The sequence below is a fragment of the Tauraco erythrolophus genome, chromosome 12 (assembly GCF_009769465.1).
Source record: "Tauraco erythrolophus isolate bTauEry1 chromosome 12, bTauEry1.pri, whole genome shotgun sequence".
NCBI classification, from domain to species: Eukaryota; Metazoa; Chordata; class Aves; order Musophagiformes; family Musophagidae; genus Tauraco; species Tauraco erythrolophus.
The window spans coordinates 20,428,321-20,443,645 of record NC_141476.1 but is presented as its reverse complement, the minus strand read 5'-3'; the positions used below and the strand labels follow the sequence as shown (position 1 = coordinate 20,443,645).

The 15,325-nt window shown below is 35.7% G+C and overlaps 1 protein-coding gene across 18 annotated transcripts in view; it reads right to left on the bottom strand.

The window, feature by feature from the left end:
* Positions 1-15,325, bottom strand: part of ATP2B2 (ATPase plasma membrane Ca2+ transporting 2) — a 175,363-nt gene that overhangs the window by 75,874 nt on the left and 84,164 nt on the right. For 8 of the 18 annotated variants that reach the window (XM_086619167.1, XM_009988233.2, XM_086619172.1 and 5 more), the window contains 3 exons: positions 14,773-14,898; positions 7,929-8,054; positions 619-633 (listed from right to left, as the gene is read on the bottom strand). The exons of 1 other annotated variant lie outside the window; for it this stretch is intronic. In XM_086619167.1, the coding sequence (XP_086475293.1) occupies positions 619-633; positions 7,929-8,054; positions 14,773-14,898 (267 nt within the window). Of the gene's footprint in view, positions 1-618; positions 634-4,507; positions 4,604-6,098; positions 6,132-7,928; positions 8,055-14,772; positions 14,899-15,325 lie in introns of all 18 variants that reach the window. 9 more of the 18 variants (XM_086619170.1, XM_009988234.2, XM_009988235.2 and 6 more) reach the window with 5 other exon arrangements.

Genomic DNA, 15,325 nt, shown 5'->3' with positions numbered 1-15,325 from the left:
ACAAAACCAAGTTCGTTTTCACTGTGAAATTTCCTCAAAAGTTTTTGCATATAGTGCAGAGCTGAACTTGATGTCTGCCTAATGGCTATTTTCCTTAGACTGCTTTTTAATAAAGTTAGTGGAAGACATAAAACATCTCTAGAGATTCTGACTTCTGACTAGAAGATAAAGCCTTCCTTAAGAGCTGGAAAACATTAATTTAGAGCAGACAGTCTGCTCTATGTCCTGCTCTAGAGTTTCTTTTTTCAGAATACAATTCAAAACCTTAAAGCAGTATAATTGAAGATTCTTCAACTTAAAAAAAACAAAACAAAAAACAAACAACCAAAAACCCCCAAATCCATGACTTTCATAACCAGCAAACACAAAACGCTGCTTTTCTACATAAATCAAAGTATTTAACTTTATATTTGCTATTTAACGTGGGTATCATAATTGTCACAGCGAATTACACTAACAATTTATCTACCCTGGCTACCTAAAATTATCAGTACACAAAAAAGACAACTATTAACAACAACGCAGAAATAGGTATGTAAGAAATATATTCTTAACCTCAGCAGCTACAGCACTCAAGTTAGGCAGGGGACAGTCATCACAGCTAGTTATATTTTGCACATTTTCTCTTCTTTTCTTTTTTGGAAATATGTAGGTAAAAAGGACAGCGTTTGGGCCCTCCACAGAGTCATAGAATGGTTTGGGTTGGAAGGGACCTTAAAGATCCTCTAGATCCAACCCCCCTGCCATGGGCGGGGACACCTTCCCCTACACCAGGTTGCTCAAAGCCTCATCCAACTGGGCCTTGAACACCTCCAGGGATGGGGCAGCCACAAACCTGAAGAAATTAATCTGCATTTATTTTTACTGCTTTTCTAAGCAAGAAAGTAATGTAGAGCCTCCTAACATGAGTTGCATTCTGCAGTTGCTTTGAAGGTTCTGAATTTGGATATAAAATGTTTTGCATGTTGCCTTTGCTTTATTAAAATTTCTGTCTTTTGGAACATACTCATGGCACCACTACTGCCAAAGTTCTTGCCCTGAAATTCAGTTACTTCTTCAAACAAACTCTCCAAGAAAGACGCCCCTTTACCTCCCCCAGTCCTTTATGAAGAGTCAATGAGAAAGAACAAAAAAGATCCATGGCTGGCATTAGAAATCCTTTGTTCACTGGAGGAACTGCTTGGAATCAACCAAAGCAGCTAATCAAGTTACGTTCTCATGTGCTGTGATGGAGCAAAAAAATGGAAAATATCCTACTGATTTTCCAAAATGTTTCATCTTGCAATAAAAATGAGTTATAGCCCTCTTCGTGCCAAGCCAGTTAAATCCTGCAGCTAGTAAGGGCAGATGCACATGGCAAATCTATATATAGGGGGAAAAGTGACGTCAAACATGTCTGAAGTGAATCGTTAGGAATTCTTTCATGCAGTGATACCGGAGCCAATGCGTTATAAAACACAGGTTAACTACAAAAGAATAAATCTGATTCCACTGTATCAAATAGAAAGTTTTAGATAATCCTTCTATGCAATCACTAAATAACTCGCACTTACAATTCAGAAAATATTTTAAAATATATTAAAACTGCAAATTACTCTGCAGGAATTGAACGGTAGTGTACATATGCCAGAACTGACAGAATCAGCAGTAGATGTGAAGTATTTCAGCTGAGACATTTCTCTCAGTCTGCTGTGGCATTTGTATATCAGAATATAATTTTAAATGACAAATTTTCTGAATAACAAATTCCAAAAAAACCCCAACAACCCAACATGGAAATCCAGATTTAGGAATCGGGTAGTGGTCTCCTGGACAATGACAAGCAATCCTTTCTTTAAGGAAAGCAAATCCGGGCTAAACAAGCAGTAAACAGCAACTGCTGCTTCCCATAATTCCTTTAAAAATATTTACCTTTTCTAAATATAATACTTTAAAATTAGACAAATTATAATTAATTATTACCTTTGTGTAAAATTCTATCATCTGCTCATAACTTTAACTTGTAACCTTTTAAAAACGGAATATATTGTCCATAGCTTTAACAAAGAGGCCATCAAACAATCATGTATTTTAATCTCAACTACTAGAACAAAATAGAATTTATAATAGTTCCCTCGATACAGCAGATAACAAACAGGCTGTGTCACAAACCTACATGAATTTATCACTATAAGCTCACTGACTGAAAACAAAATACTTCTTTTGTGTCAAATACATATTGACAACTAAGTAACAACATTTCATCTGAAATGGTAATGTGTTGATTTTCAAATAACAAGGAAGAGCATTTCCTGAGCTAAGTACTTATTCAAGTATATAATATTTTCTTCTTATTTGAAGGTATTTTCCACACAAGAGGTATTAGACTTCAGGTAAAAATGCTTGTTTCCAATCACACCTCAGGGAGAATTCTCAAGACCTTATTGAAAAAATTCGTTTCATCCAGATCAAAAAAATACCTACATGAACTTGGTTTCCTTGCTTTAGAACTTTTTTCCCTTCCTGTCTCTGCTCAAAAGCCCTTCCAAAACATATCTACATTTTAAGTACTCTCTACCTCATCGTCACTGCTGTCTAGAAAAATGAACATATAAACAGAAATCAGACTTGGGCAACTTCCCAGACAATTTCAAAGCACTCAGATCTAACTCTACTTGCCAAGTCTCGATTCTCCTCTGAACAAAATGTCAGATAAGTTGAATTGTGGAAATTATCTCCTGTCCATGATGATCAAAGATCTGCAGAATTAATTCAACTGCCTCAACCTTAGAAGAGTTAAAGCAAAAACATATTCAGCTGCACAAAAAAATGACTTCTACGCTTTGTGCACTGAATTGAGTACGTATCTCCCAACTCCAAGATAAACAGGGAGAGCAGCTATCACTTCTGATGGGAGAGCAGATGCTGGAAAATCACATACTTAAGACACTGATTCAGTATCCTTTGGAACTCAATTTCTGTATTAAGTTCAGCCATGAAGACCAAACACAACAGGTATATTTACCAGGCAACTAAAACTTGCTAACAGAGAGACCAGGTTAGAACAACTTCGGACTCATTTCTGCATCTTGCTGAGCACTGGTTCTCACCCAGCAAAGCATTTAAGCAGATGCTTAACTTGGCACTCAGCAACTTGCAGGATTGAGCATAAATGTAACACCACAGTCTCCAGTGGGATTGAAGGAGGATATCTGGTAAGACTGTTGTATGTATATGTTTTATACACAGAAGAGTAAAAATATAGAGCACAAAGAATGGAGTATGAAATATTCATCATTAATTTCCTGTTTCTTGGTCTCTAAGGAACCTGAAATTGAGCTGTTGGAATCAGGATGATATATGTTCCTGTCATGCAGTGAGATGTAGGGATCATAAATCCTAGTATTCCAGCAAACTTAGAATGTGTAGGAATAAAGTTTCAAACCCGGTTATATGTTTCGTTTAAATTATAATAAAATTGTTTAAAAGTAGGCTCAAAGATTCCCTATGTCATTGCTTTAAGTAAGCTATTACACTGGGAAATCTTAGTACCGCTTTACTACTCGGTATTGTATGTCAGAAACTCTAGTTCCACAGGCATAATGCAACAACTACTGACCTGCACGGAAAAAATCACCATGAGGAAAAGTAGAATTACTTTTGTCAGCATTATTGGTGCTGTACAAGAGGGAAATGATTCTATGGCAAATAGAGACCAATGTATCTGATTACCAGAAAAATGCAGCTGAAGCCTAGGCTAATATTGACCCGTTTCATTTAATACTGGAATTAGACTATCAGAAGAGATACTGAAATATCTGCACGCTAAGTAGTGGGGTCAAGCAGCTGTACTAAGAGACAGTCAAAACTGACTGCAGTAGTTTGTTTTTTTGTTTCTTTTTAGTAAATACAAGCAGGCTCATCAGATGGTCACTATCTAAGGGCACACACAAATATCCACAAATATAACTTTTCAGTCAGTCTCTTCCAACAAAAAACGTTTAATGCAGTAAAAGTTATTCCTAAAGCGCTGTTAGTTGAAATCAAGACAGATTCCTGACCCCAGCACTATTTCTCTGAACTACATGAAAATTATATGAATACTCATGAGAGCGCCACATCAGAAGAAAAGAAGACATAATCCATTTGTCATAGTGGTGTTCTTCAGACCTATGCTGACAAAGGTGTAAAGAAGAGTTTTACAATGAAACATCACGTAAAGGTAACTCAAAAGTTTCAAAACTAGCCTTACTTAACTATTCCTTTTAATTGCAGTTTTAATTAATGGCAAATAGATTGCAAATCCTACTTCTTTCTCTCTCACGCTTAATTCTGTGTGAATAAAGTAAATAAGTCATTGCATCTTTGTGACATCTCTTATAAGCTACTACAGAGATTATGGAGTAGGATCTCTCAGAGTAATCACGTGCACATACAACATCTGTGCAGTTCATAAAAGGAAGAGGGAATCTTATATAGTCAGGAGAGAAATCTATCAAATAAAACAAGCTAGGTGTTCTTGACGTACCATTGACTAAGCTGGCATTTGCATTATCAGTGGCATTTGCACCTGCTGCACCATCTGTAGCTGAAGGAGGGTGGGAGGAGGGATGGGAAGAATCTACTGAGCAATAATGGATAAAAAAAACAATAAATAATAATAATAACAACAACAACGACATGAACAAATGCACATGACAAAACAAAAAACATTTATGGAATACTATGGCTTTGTTTTCTCCAAAATCAGTTTTAAAAGGATTAACATAACTTCCAAAAGCAAAATGTTATTACAAAGGTGTTACAACGTAAGGCAAAAACTCATATATGGAAGAATAATTAAAAAAAAATAAAATATGAAGGACATTTTTAAAAGTTAACAGAGTTGGTGAGAACTGACAGTACACAGTACTACGTACGTTGTTTTGGTCCTTTCATGTGTATTTTTTTTTACTTTAATTAAAGTCTTATGCAAATATTAAAATGGTTGAAATATTTCCCTTCAGTGAGTTAATTTATGCAATGCATGGGTGGTTTTGAAGAGTGCCACATACTACATACCATATACAACATTACGTATATTGTATTTTATGTAATGTCGTGTATGATAAGGTATTCTTGCTGATCCATCCCAGTCTAACATGGGCTCAATCTATGTCCTGCCATGGCCTAGTTAATAGGCACGTTGATCTGAGTAGAAACATTAATCTTTTCAGTACTGTATGTGGAAATGTAGAAGAAATACAGAATCTTGGCCAATATAGTCTTAAGCTGAACAATGAGTTATTTTAAATCCAAATAATAGACTCTACATAATTGCCCATTTTGTGGCAATCAGAAAAGAAAATCTTCTTTTTGTTTTCAGCAATTATCTGCATATTAGGGAAACTGGTCAAGCAAACTTTCCTAGTAGGAAAGTGAAAAACTAAAAGAAGGTTTTATTATTTTACTATGGTTCTTTTATACTAGCGTTTAGAAAATTAGTTTCTACAAATAATAGACAAAATAAGTTTTGTTTTGTTTCTCTTGGTTAAGTGTTCACAATAGAATGCAGAAGTCACACAACGAATCCTGATCGAGACTCTTGAACTCCCTCAGGACGAGCCATAGTGACCGGTTCACACTGTACTGGTTTACTACTCAAGAAAATTGGTCTTGTTTTATTTACAAATGGTTAATTGGGAGAAGAAAATAAGCAGCATACAGGACTTAAAGGTACATGCTGCGTAACTACATTAATGAAAATTTCAATTGCAAATTTGATTACTGTGATGGTAATAATTTAAACTGTTTTGGTTACTCATGCTTATTTTTTATTCCATTTGGATACTCATACTAACCAGCACAGCATGAACTGCCAACAGCAAATCATGCATTTCAACATTTAATATACTGCAATTTATTCTAAAGGATAACCGATTACTCAAGCTTAACATCAAGATTTGCAACACCAACAATGTGTTTGCACTCACATGTGCAATGAACCAACCCTGTTGATTTGAAATTATTCTTTAATTTAACTGGACTGATTCAAGGACAGTTATTTTAATCATTAGTTCAACCTTGATTTGCACCAAAGCCTCATCCTTTCATTTGATGTGGTACAATTTTTACTCTACCTGGAAGCTGATGTCCATCCTCCTGTTTCACACCTGTATGATGATTTTTACAAAATGTTAATGAACGATAAAAGCATACACCCACATAAGACTGAAACAAACATTTATGACTGGCAGGATTTCAGGGCATTGCAGGTTTATAGATGAGAGAACGTTATTTGGGTTTGGGCCTCAATCTGCCCAGGCACTGCTCTGCACCTGCACAAAGCTGGTGAAAGCACTAGAAAACGTGAAGGAATCTTCTCGTTATTGTAGCTATACCCAATCAGGGTTCAGTGTCTGCGTAAGAAGTTCTCACACATCTCTGTTAGACTCTCCGTCTCTGGGTAGTAAGTTACAACCACGGTGCAGCGCATTACTCTGCTATCTCAGGTTTCTCTTTCCCTGTCTTTCAAAGCTATCCACAACGAAACCTGAGAGAATCACCAGTGTCCTGAGCAAAATGACATGCAGAGAAGGCCAACCTACTTGAACAAAGGACCTCTGGGCAGACAACTGTCATGTTCAAATAGGTACCGCAGTTGCTCCTTCTCACCTACGATATCCTTAGACACTGCCAAAACAGACGCTGCCAGATCTCAAAAGGCCTGTGTCTAGGGAGTTTTTCCCTTAATGACAGCAAGATTAGACTCTAAGATACTGCTCAAACGTAGTGTGACATGAAGGAGTTTCACTTTGGGAAGTTTCAGTCTTTCTCCTTTTAATGTTCCTAGAACTTACCCTGCCCAGCAGGTACTGCACATTTCCGAGTAGAAATGAAACGGTAAACATTCCATAAAGTCTTTCATCAAGTAAAAAGGGATTTCCTCAGAGAAACATGGAGCCAAGTGAAACCACTTGTTGAACATACTCAGAAATGGAAATTTCAGGTCATGAAAACCATTTAAATTAGGCCTTCCTATCTGCAGCTTCAGATTATAAGAATGGGAACAAAAAAAAGTTGGAATCACACTGCCTGACAGATACTAAAGAAAATCTTCAGTTAAGCTGTAATTACTCTCTTATTAATAGTGAAAACCACTAAAAAGAGCAGAAATGTCTAAAATAACCCATATTAATTGGCCCTTAATTATGTCTGAAAGATAAATATTCTCAAAACGAACTTGGAATGAAATTCTGAAAGACTTGAACAATTTACAAGACTGTATGAACAAAGACTGGAAAGGACACACATTAAACCATGTTTCTGCTTAGTGTGCAACCCATAAATTTGCAACTGCTTAAAACATCATACTATGATAAGGTGAAAGGTCTAAAAAGACTTCTTGATTTCATTAACTGATACTGGACACCAAAGTTAAACTCTCTGTTAACATTTACTGCTACTTTCTTGTCTTTTACTGTTCTTAGTTTGACTTGTACGCCTTAAGAAATTAAAATGCCTGTTAAGTCAGTCACTGACATTAAACAACTAGGCTAGCAAAAAGCCACTTCTTATCTTTATTTTATTTTTGAATCACAAAGATGTTATTTCCATGGCCAAGCTTTTTTTCTGAAAAAATATTACGTAGATGTAAATGCACAAGAGCAAAACCTTAGCAAATGGATTTATGTAAAGAAGACATGGCAATGGGAGTATGCCCGTGTATGCCCTTGCATTTCATTATGTACTGAGAGTCTGCAGTTTCACACTGGAAAAACATCTTGTTATCCAATGCATTTATTGGTTAACAGCTTTTGCTGTTTTTCTGTGTGACATGTAATGACAAAAATGTATACAAAAAAGGAAGTTTTTTAAATCATATTTATTTGTCGAGAACGGAGGAGAGCTCTGGCTTCAGAAAGCCCAAGAGCTTTCTTTGGAGTATCCTTATGTGTTGTGAAATTTACCTTTCTTATCCTTCTTTTCTTCTTCTTCTCCTCCAGCACCTAGCAGAGTAAAGATGATGCCTGTCTGAGAATTCACACCCACAGCAGTCACGAGCATTCGTCCAGAGCCTTCCATGACGTGAGTACCTGAAAATATGCAGTAAGTTAGATACAGCTCAAAAAATAAAAAGCACAACCATTAAACATTTAATGCAAGACTTTTACTATAGCACTGAGAGAGATTTGTTACGCTTTAAAAATCTATATTGAGGCCAACGTAACTACATACCAAAAATAATCCCTATTGCTGTCGATTATTGTCAACCAAGAATAAATGCTTAACTGCCAATCTCAGACTGCACTCCATTAACCACACAGATCAGATTCCCTTTTTAAAAGAAACATTGTCACTTAACAAGTTTATATAATCCTGGAAGATAATAGTTTAGCTTCACATGGTCATTTCTTTTAACTTTGAAAATATTTTTTCAGAGTTCTGCAAACATTCCTCTGTGACTCCAGTCAAGCCCACGCTGACTGTACAGGGAATACTATTACATAAACAAAGTGAAAATATGTGTGGGATTTCTCATATCTTTCTCAGTTATGGTTGATTTATGGGCATAGAAAAAATATTTCTTGATGACAATTTCGCATCTTCAAACTTGAACAAATAAATACAGAGAAAAATCTTCAAGGGGATGTTTAATTAAATCAGGAGATTACCAAACAGCAAGAAGAATCTGACATACAATTGAAAACAAATTCAGTATGTACAGAGATTTCTATTACTGTAAAACAAAGTGTACATTAAGTTTTTCTGAGAAGGATCATTTCTTTAGCTAGGTAATTATTACATTAAGTAAAATCCCCTTATTTCATACTTTATTGTATAGAAATTGTTTATTTACAGCTCTTACTCCTCCACTTAACCAATGTTTTGTGCATCTAAGATCACAGCCTCTTAGAAACCTGTTGCTGAGTTGTGGAAACACAAATAGAAATTCCTAGAAACAATCAAAAGTATTCTGATTTACATTTTGGAAAAAATTTATAACAGAGATCAAAAGATCAGTCTACACAATTGCACACTGGCAATTCCTAAAAAAAGTTTGAAATGGAAGAACAACCTATTGTTATGATTTGTATTTAAGGTTAGTTAATAAAAGGTTATTAAAGAAAACCGTTACTGAAGCACAGGAACAAATGTGCCAAAGATGGTATCAAATCGTGACTAATTCGCCATCTCATATGGTGACAAAGTCTTAATCTGAAAACTTCATTACTGAAGTAACATTTAAAATGTTTGAAGAGAGGCAGCCTTTGCAGGTACTGAATTTTAAAAGATGGAAAGCAGATCAGTAGCGCTCCTATGAAACAGATGAAACACAAATACATAATGAGCAGAAACTACTGATAGACAGATAAAGCTATTCATTGAAATAGACACTGTCTTTTATCCTTTGGGGGTGGAAAATTATGTTATGGCTATTAAGTGAAAGCTGCTGTGAGAACACAGAGGAAAAGCAATCGTTTCTTCACACAAAGTTGACAGAGCAAGCCAGGATCAAAAGTTTACTGGGCTTGGGTTATTTTAAATACTCTTTCCTGTATTTGAAGAGGAAATAGTTTGGAAACTCTGAAAACAGAGCGTAACACACAAACTGTTAGCCTTGAGAAAAAAATAATTGTATAAAAAAAGACAAATATGTGTTAATACCTCCAAGTGAACATGGACATATGGTTAACTAGAACCTGCTCATAAAGTATTCCATTATTTAACAATTGTTTTTAATCCAGGGTGGTACAGTTTTAAATAAATTACATTTTAAGACCAGTCATTATCCCAGACTTGCAGTTGTGGGACATCAGAAGAATAAGACCAGATGGAATCAGAACATAGTCCAGTAATTACATTTTCCTTTGGGGGACACATGGAGAGAGGAAGCATTTTTACTCTTCTTTTGAAGCTATTTGTTGGTTTAAGAGTCTTTAAGTCAGCTAAACAGTGTGACCATTGTGGTAATAAACCAATTCTAGTGCTTATAGTCCCCACCTCGATCTTTTCCTTGTCACTGCAGTATTTGTGACAAACTATTATTCTTTGCTGGGTTTTAACCTACTGTTCCTTAGATCCTCACGTCACCTCAATAGTTACACTGTACTGCTTTACAATTACCAAGTTTGCCATAAATGTAGGCGTTCTCCATTTACCTTCCTTAAGATAACATCACTGTTTCATTCATTCTGTAACAGCATGAATTAGATAGAGTCATTAATTGACTAGTCCTAAACACTTCTGTGGCTAATGAGGTAAAAATTCCAGTATCCTTATCCTCAACTATCTTGCTCCCATCACTTACCCACTAACTACCACTTTAGTTTTAAAATATTGAGTGGAGTTGTTCCCTGACACCTGTAGTTCTAAAATGTACCGCGGCAGGGCACGCCCGGAGCCCCAGTAAATAAGAAAAGAGATCTTCAAACAAGCTTTCTGCCAGCTCCTGCAAAATGACTTCTAACCGACCGAATTGTGAGCCTCTTGCATCGAGCAAATGGGGAACATAATTACTCATGGAGAATCTTACTGGACGTTCAGAACTACTAAATCTGAATGGCTGTGAAAAGATTCTTCCTCCCTTCCCTTTCAAAATAACATTTTATCGGGTTCATCCTCATCTACATCTATTCCTTTCATTGAGTTACCTCAAAGACTGAAAAAAGGAAAGATATATGGATCTGTGTCCTTCAACAGATCAATATTTTATACAAATATATACACTCACGCTTGTAACCCAGTTTTGAAAAAATCCCATTTTCTTATTACCGCTCATCCAGTTGCTGCCCTAGTGCATATTAAGCAATGCAACTATCTATTTATAATCAAAATTATCTTCCTCTAAATAATCAAAATCTCTCATGTTCTTAAAAGGAAAACAGAAACACAGAACAGTGAGAACATCTGTCAACACTAAGCCTAATTTGATAGTATAAATATCTCATCAGAACACTAAGAAAATTTCAGCAGAAATAAGTCAAATCAAAACAAAAAAGTAATAATGGTCAGATATCTTTTGTTATTAAAAAAGCAATAGATCTTCCCAGTGCATTGAGAACCGTTCCTATGGCATTCTGGGAGAAAACTTGTTCCCTTAAAGAGTCATTTGCTTTCTTTGATGTGACAGAGCAAAACATCACCAACATACAAATTAGGATCACCCAAACAACAAAACACAAGCTACGTTCAAGCCTAAAGGAACAGAAGAGATCTTTAAAAATCCGAATAGGCTGGGTTGTACTGGTTCAGAGAAAACAGAAAACGCCTGAAACTTCACTCGGAAATTTAGAGGAATCTCCTTTAAGATGTAACACCCTTTAAAACATATTTTATCTAAGAACTTGCTTTTAGTATTCCTATGTTTTGTTTTGAAGGAATTTTCTTCTGAGTTGGACTACAAAGGTGGGCACATGCCAAAAAACAGCATGTATGCCTATGCTTCCAAGTCAGCTTTATCAAGAAAACACGCACTCACAAGATTTCAAGCCTGCCTCTGCACACCTGGAAAGGGTAAAAATGTCCCAACTGAAAATGCCTTTCTGAACCTTTTCTTAACTTTAGTCTTGTAAAATGTAATTCGAAACTGTTACGGTGCGTACAAAGGCATGTTTTAGAGCAGGTACTAATTTATCATCAGATTATGTTCCACTGGTACTATTGGAAAAAATCTTCAGCATCTAAGCTAAACCAAAGAGCTGAACCTCCTTCCAGCTAACTCTGGCAATTTCACCAGTTAAACCATATTATAATTATATTAGATTGAATAAAGAAATGGGCTGTATGACTTCAACCAGCTACTGTTATATAAATGGCATCCTGGAACGAATGCATGTTTTTCACTTATCTGTACACTAAGCATGGATTCCACCTTCATGTTCAATAATTCTGCTGACCTCTTTCCCTCTCAAGACTATTTTTTCAATATTAGTAAAGTACATTTGTTCACATGCTGGGTATTTAATTTGACGTTGATAAATGGTGAATATTCCAAGATAGAGAAGGAAGAAGTCTAGTCGAGTGAGAAATGATATAAACAGGAAAGACAGAGAAGGAACCTATTACAGCACATACTTTTCAGATAAAAATGCAACTAAACATGAGACTGCTCAGAAACCTCTAAATCTAATAATAGTACTGTTGAAACAGATTGGAAATAGGGCTGAAAAAAACGAGAAAAGAAAACCAGAGCATGCCAGTTCGAGAGTTTTATACTGGTTTGCTACTTCCAGCAAACTTGTGGTGAACAAAAATTCTCTATCTGCATATCTAAACAACTGCTTTAGTCACTGCAATTATGAAGAGGTAAGTGAAGTTAATAAGTGATCCAACCATCAGAATATCGTCTATGGAAAAAAAATACAATCATTTTCCAGAAAAAAATCATCTACAAATAATTTTGACATATCCAAATAATTTGGAACTTTTAAAGTTAGCTGCTCAGTTCTGAAAATTTCTGCTGTGCTAGAAGCCTTAACTTGGAATATTTTCTGGCAGAGAATTAAGACAGAATCAGAACTATTTTTCTCCAGGCAATAACTGACCCGATTCCTGACTCAGGCTTCCTTTCTATTTCCAAAACCTAACAAAGCATCATGACCAAGAGATTTCTTTTGTTTATTTGTTCTTGAGTAAGTTGTTTTCTTTGTTTCAAATCCTTGTTGCGCATTGATAGAAATATGCATTTGTAAAAGCTAGGTTAGGATAAAGTAACTGTCTGTTACTGTTTTTAAAGATAACTTCATAACTGGCATAAAATTTTCCTTTTAAAGAGATAGTTTTAATAATGATGTTTTCAGAACTGTTAGAGTTCTGTCAGTCTCAGTTCAGCCAGAACTACGTTAGGTGAGCTCCTCTACATATCTCTTTCATACCTTAATCAAATTAATCTAAATACCTGGGAAAAAAGTTTTAAGTGGCAAGCTTCATAAGGCATTCTTTACAATGTTAACTATTAGAACACGTGGTACCCCAAAATACTTCGCTGTGGGCAATACTGAGCCCAGACTCACATTCAAAACTTCCGTATTTAGAAATCATGGATTTCTGTGGACTTTGAACTATACAAAACTTAAAGGGCACATCAGCTTCAATCAAGACAGTTGAGTAGCAGTCACTTTGGTTACCCAACCTGTCTTCATCCGGTGGTTGATCCATGCCCATGCTCATGGCAAAGAAATTTAATATCACCGTAGTCTTATTTAAGCTGATCGCTTTTCATGCAATGCCTTATGCCACACCATGCATGCAAATCTCCCTTAATGAACTACAAAGAGGAAAATGTTTTAGACAGAAGCACAATGGAACTAGAGAAGCTGCTCCTTTTGGTTTCAGGTGTATCAGAGTCTGTATTTCCATTTCTGCCTTCCTTGGTAGTACCAAATGTGCTGTATACAGATGGAAATGAACCATCTGGTTTAGTCAGCACTTGTACTCTCAGAATTGCTTCTCGAGTACAGTAAATGACTATCTGGATGATTAAACAGGACATTAAGCACAGAAACTCATTTAGTTTAACTATGTCATTGAAGCTCATTGAATATTAAAAATGTTGTTTCAAGTACCAATGGTGAAAACACTACTTCCTGATTCAGGGTGTTTATCTTTCACCAAATTTAGGCTTACAAAACAAACGGTGGCTGCAATTCAAATTTTACCTTTTTTTCAGTTATTCCTCTGTCAAACCTGAACTGTTTTCACTTCCAGATGCGAAATGAAACACATCTAAGTGAATCCCTTAACAGATGATTAAGGAACAATAGTGGCAAGCAACATCCTGGTAATATTTGTCCAAATTCTGAAAGTCTACCTGGAGATAACTCAGCGATGTCTTCAGGTGCCAAGATAAGAGGAAAATTTAAGGTCTATCTGATGTTTTTGCAGCGGGCTGGTCTGGTTTTTTTTCTTTAAACAAGTTTCATAAAGATATAGGTGTAGGTTCAGTTTTTAAACCAGGTTAAAAAACCTGGTTTACCCTGAAAAACATGGTCTTTTCCAAGTTTTTTGACTACTAATAATTTCCAGTGGGCACATCAGCTCCTGTAGCATTGGGATTAAACCTTGCACTGTAATTATGGAAGTAGGTAGTTTTTTGCATGATAGAATCTCAAATTATCAACTCTGCTCCTGAGCAAATAGAGTTCAAGGATTTTCTAACACAACATAAGTAAAAATTTGTTAGTATAAGTATGGAACAAAGGTTTATGCAGTGCTTGTTCAAATATCACATTAATTCTTCACCTTCTGTGTAATCACAACAGTGATTACATAGTAATAGAGAAAAATAAAGAGTATAAACTTTATTTAACTCTGCAATAAAAACATGAAGGCAAAATTCTCTCTTTATAGCAAAGAAATTTGAGTTTTGGAAAGACAAAAACATCTTTTCTCCTAACTTGACTGCTTTCCCTTTGTCTTCCCACTATGCCTTTCAGGCATGGTTTTTCACAGTCACCACTGAAATCCACAGATATTCAGAAAGATCTAATTCAATTTAGGAATACACGAAAGTATGCAAATCAATGGAAACTTCATAATTACAATTTCTCTAAGTGATACTTTCCTTTTCCTCTGAAAAGGTTTCATTACTTTCTCACTTTATAAAATAAGTATGATGATCAGAAATAATTGCACACAATAAAAAACATAGCATGTCCTTTGTATGACAAACAGAGAAGGCCAGGGTCTGTGTTCAAAAGATCAGTTTTATCTAGGTTACCAAAAGCTGATATTATGAAAAAAAATATAAAAGCAAAACATAAACATAGCAGTGCAGAAAAGACAACTCAACAAGAACTCAGGCAGATTTACCTGACAGTAGCATCGGGTCTTTGTCAACAGATTTGCGGACTTGGTCTGACTCTCCAGTTAAAGAACTTTCATCAATTTTAAGATCATTTCCTTGAATAAATATCCCATCGGCAGGTAGAAGATCACCTTTCAGTAAGAACATGGTAATGGAAAACCACAGTGGTTTAGTAAGATTGTTTTTATAATTACATAATGATTTTTATTATAAAATCGCAATTAACAATAATTACATTTAAATGCAAAATGAAAGCGAAAGTGAATGAACTACTACCGTATCAGTGGTATTATTGCAATCCTACAGGGAAGGGCCTTTATATTGCAAATATTTTTTGCCTAATGCTATCCCAGAATCCGAGCGCATCACATTTAACATATGATGAACATAATAATCACTGAGGTTTGGCAGGAGGAGTACTCTTTTTAACTTGAAATGAAGGTTTCTCGCTCAGACTTCGTAGGAATTAGCAGTGGCTAATGAACAGTGGAGCTGCCCTTTCCCCTTCCCCTCTCAGGAAGCCCTTAGCTAAGTCCAGGAGAGACTTGACAGTTGACA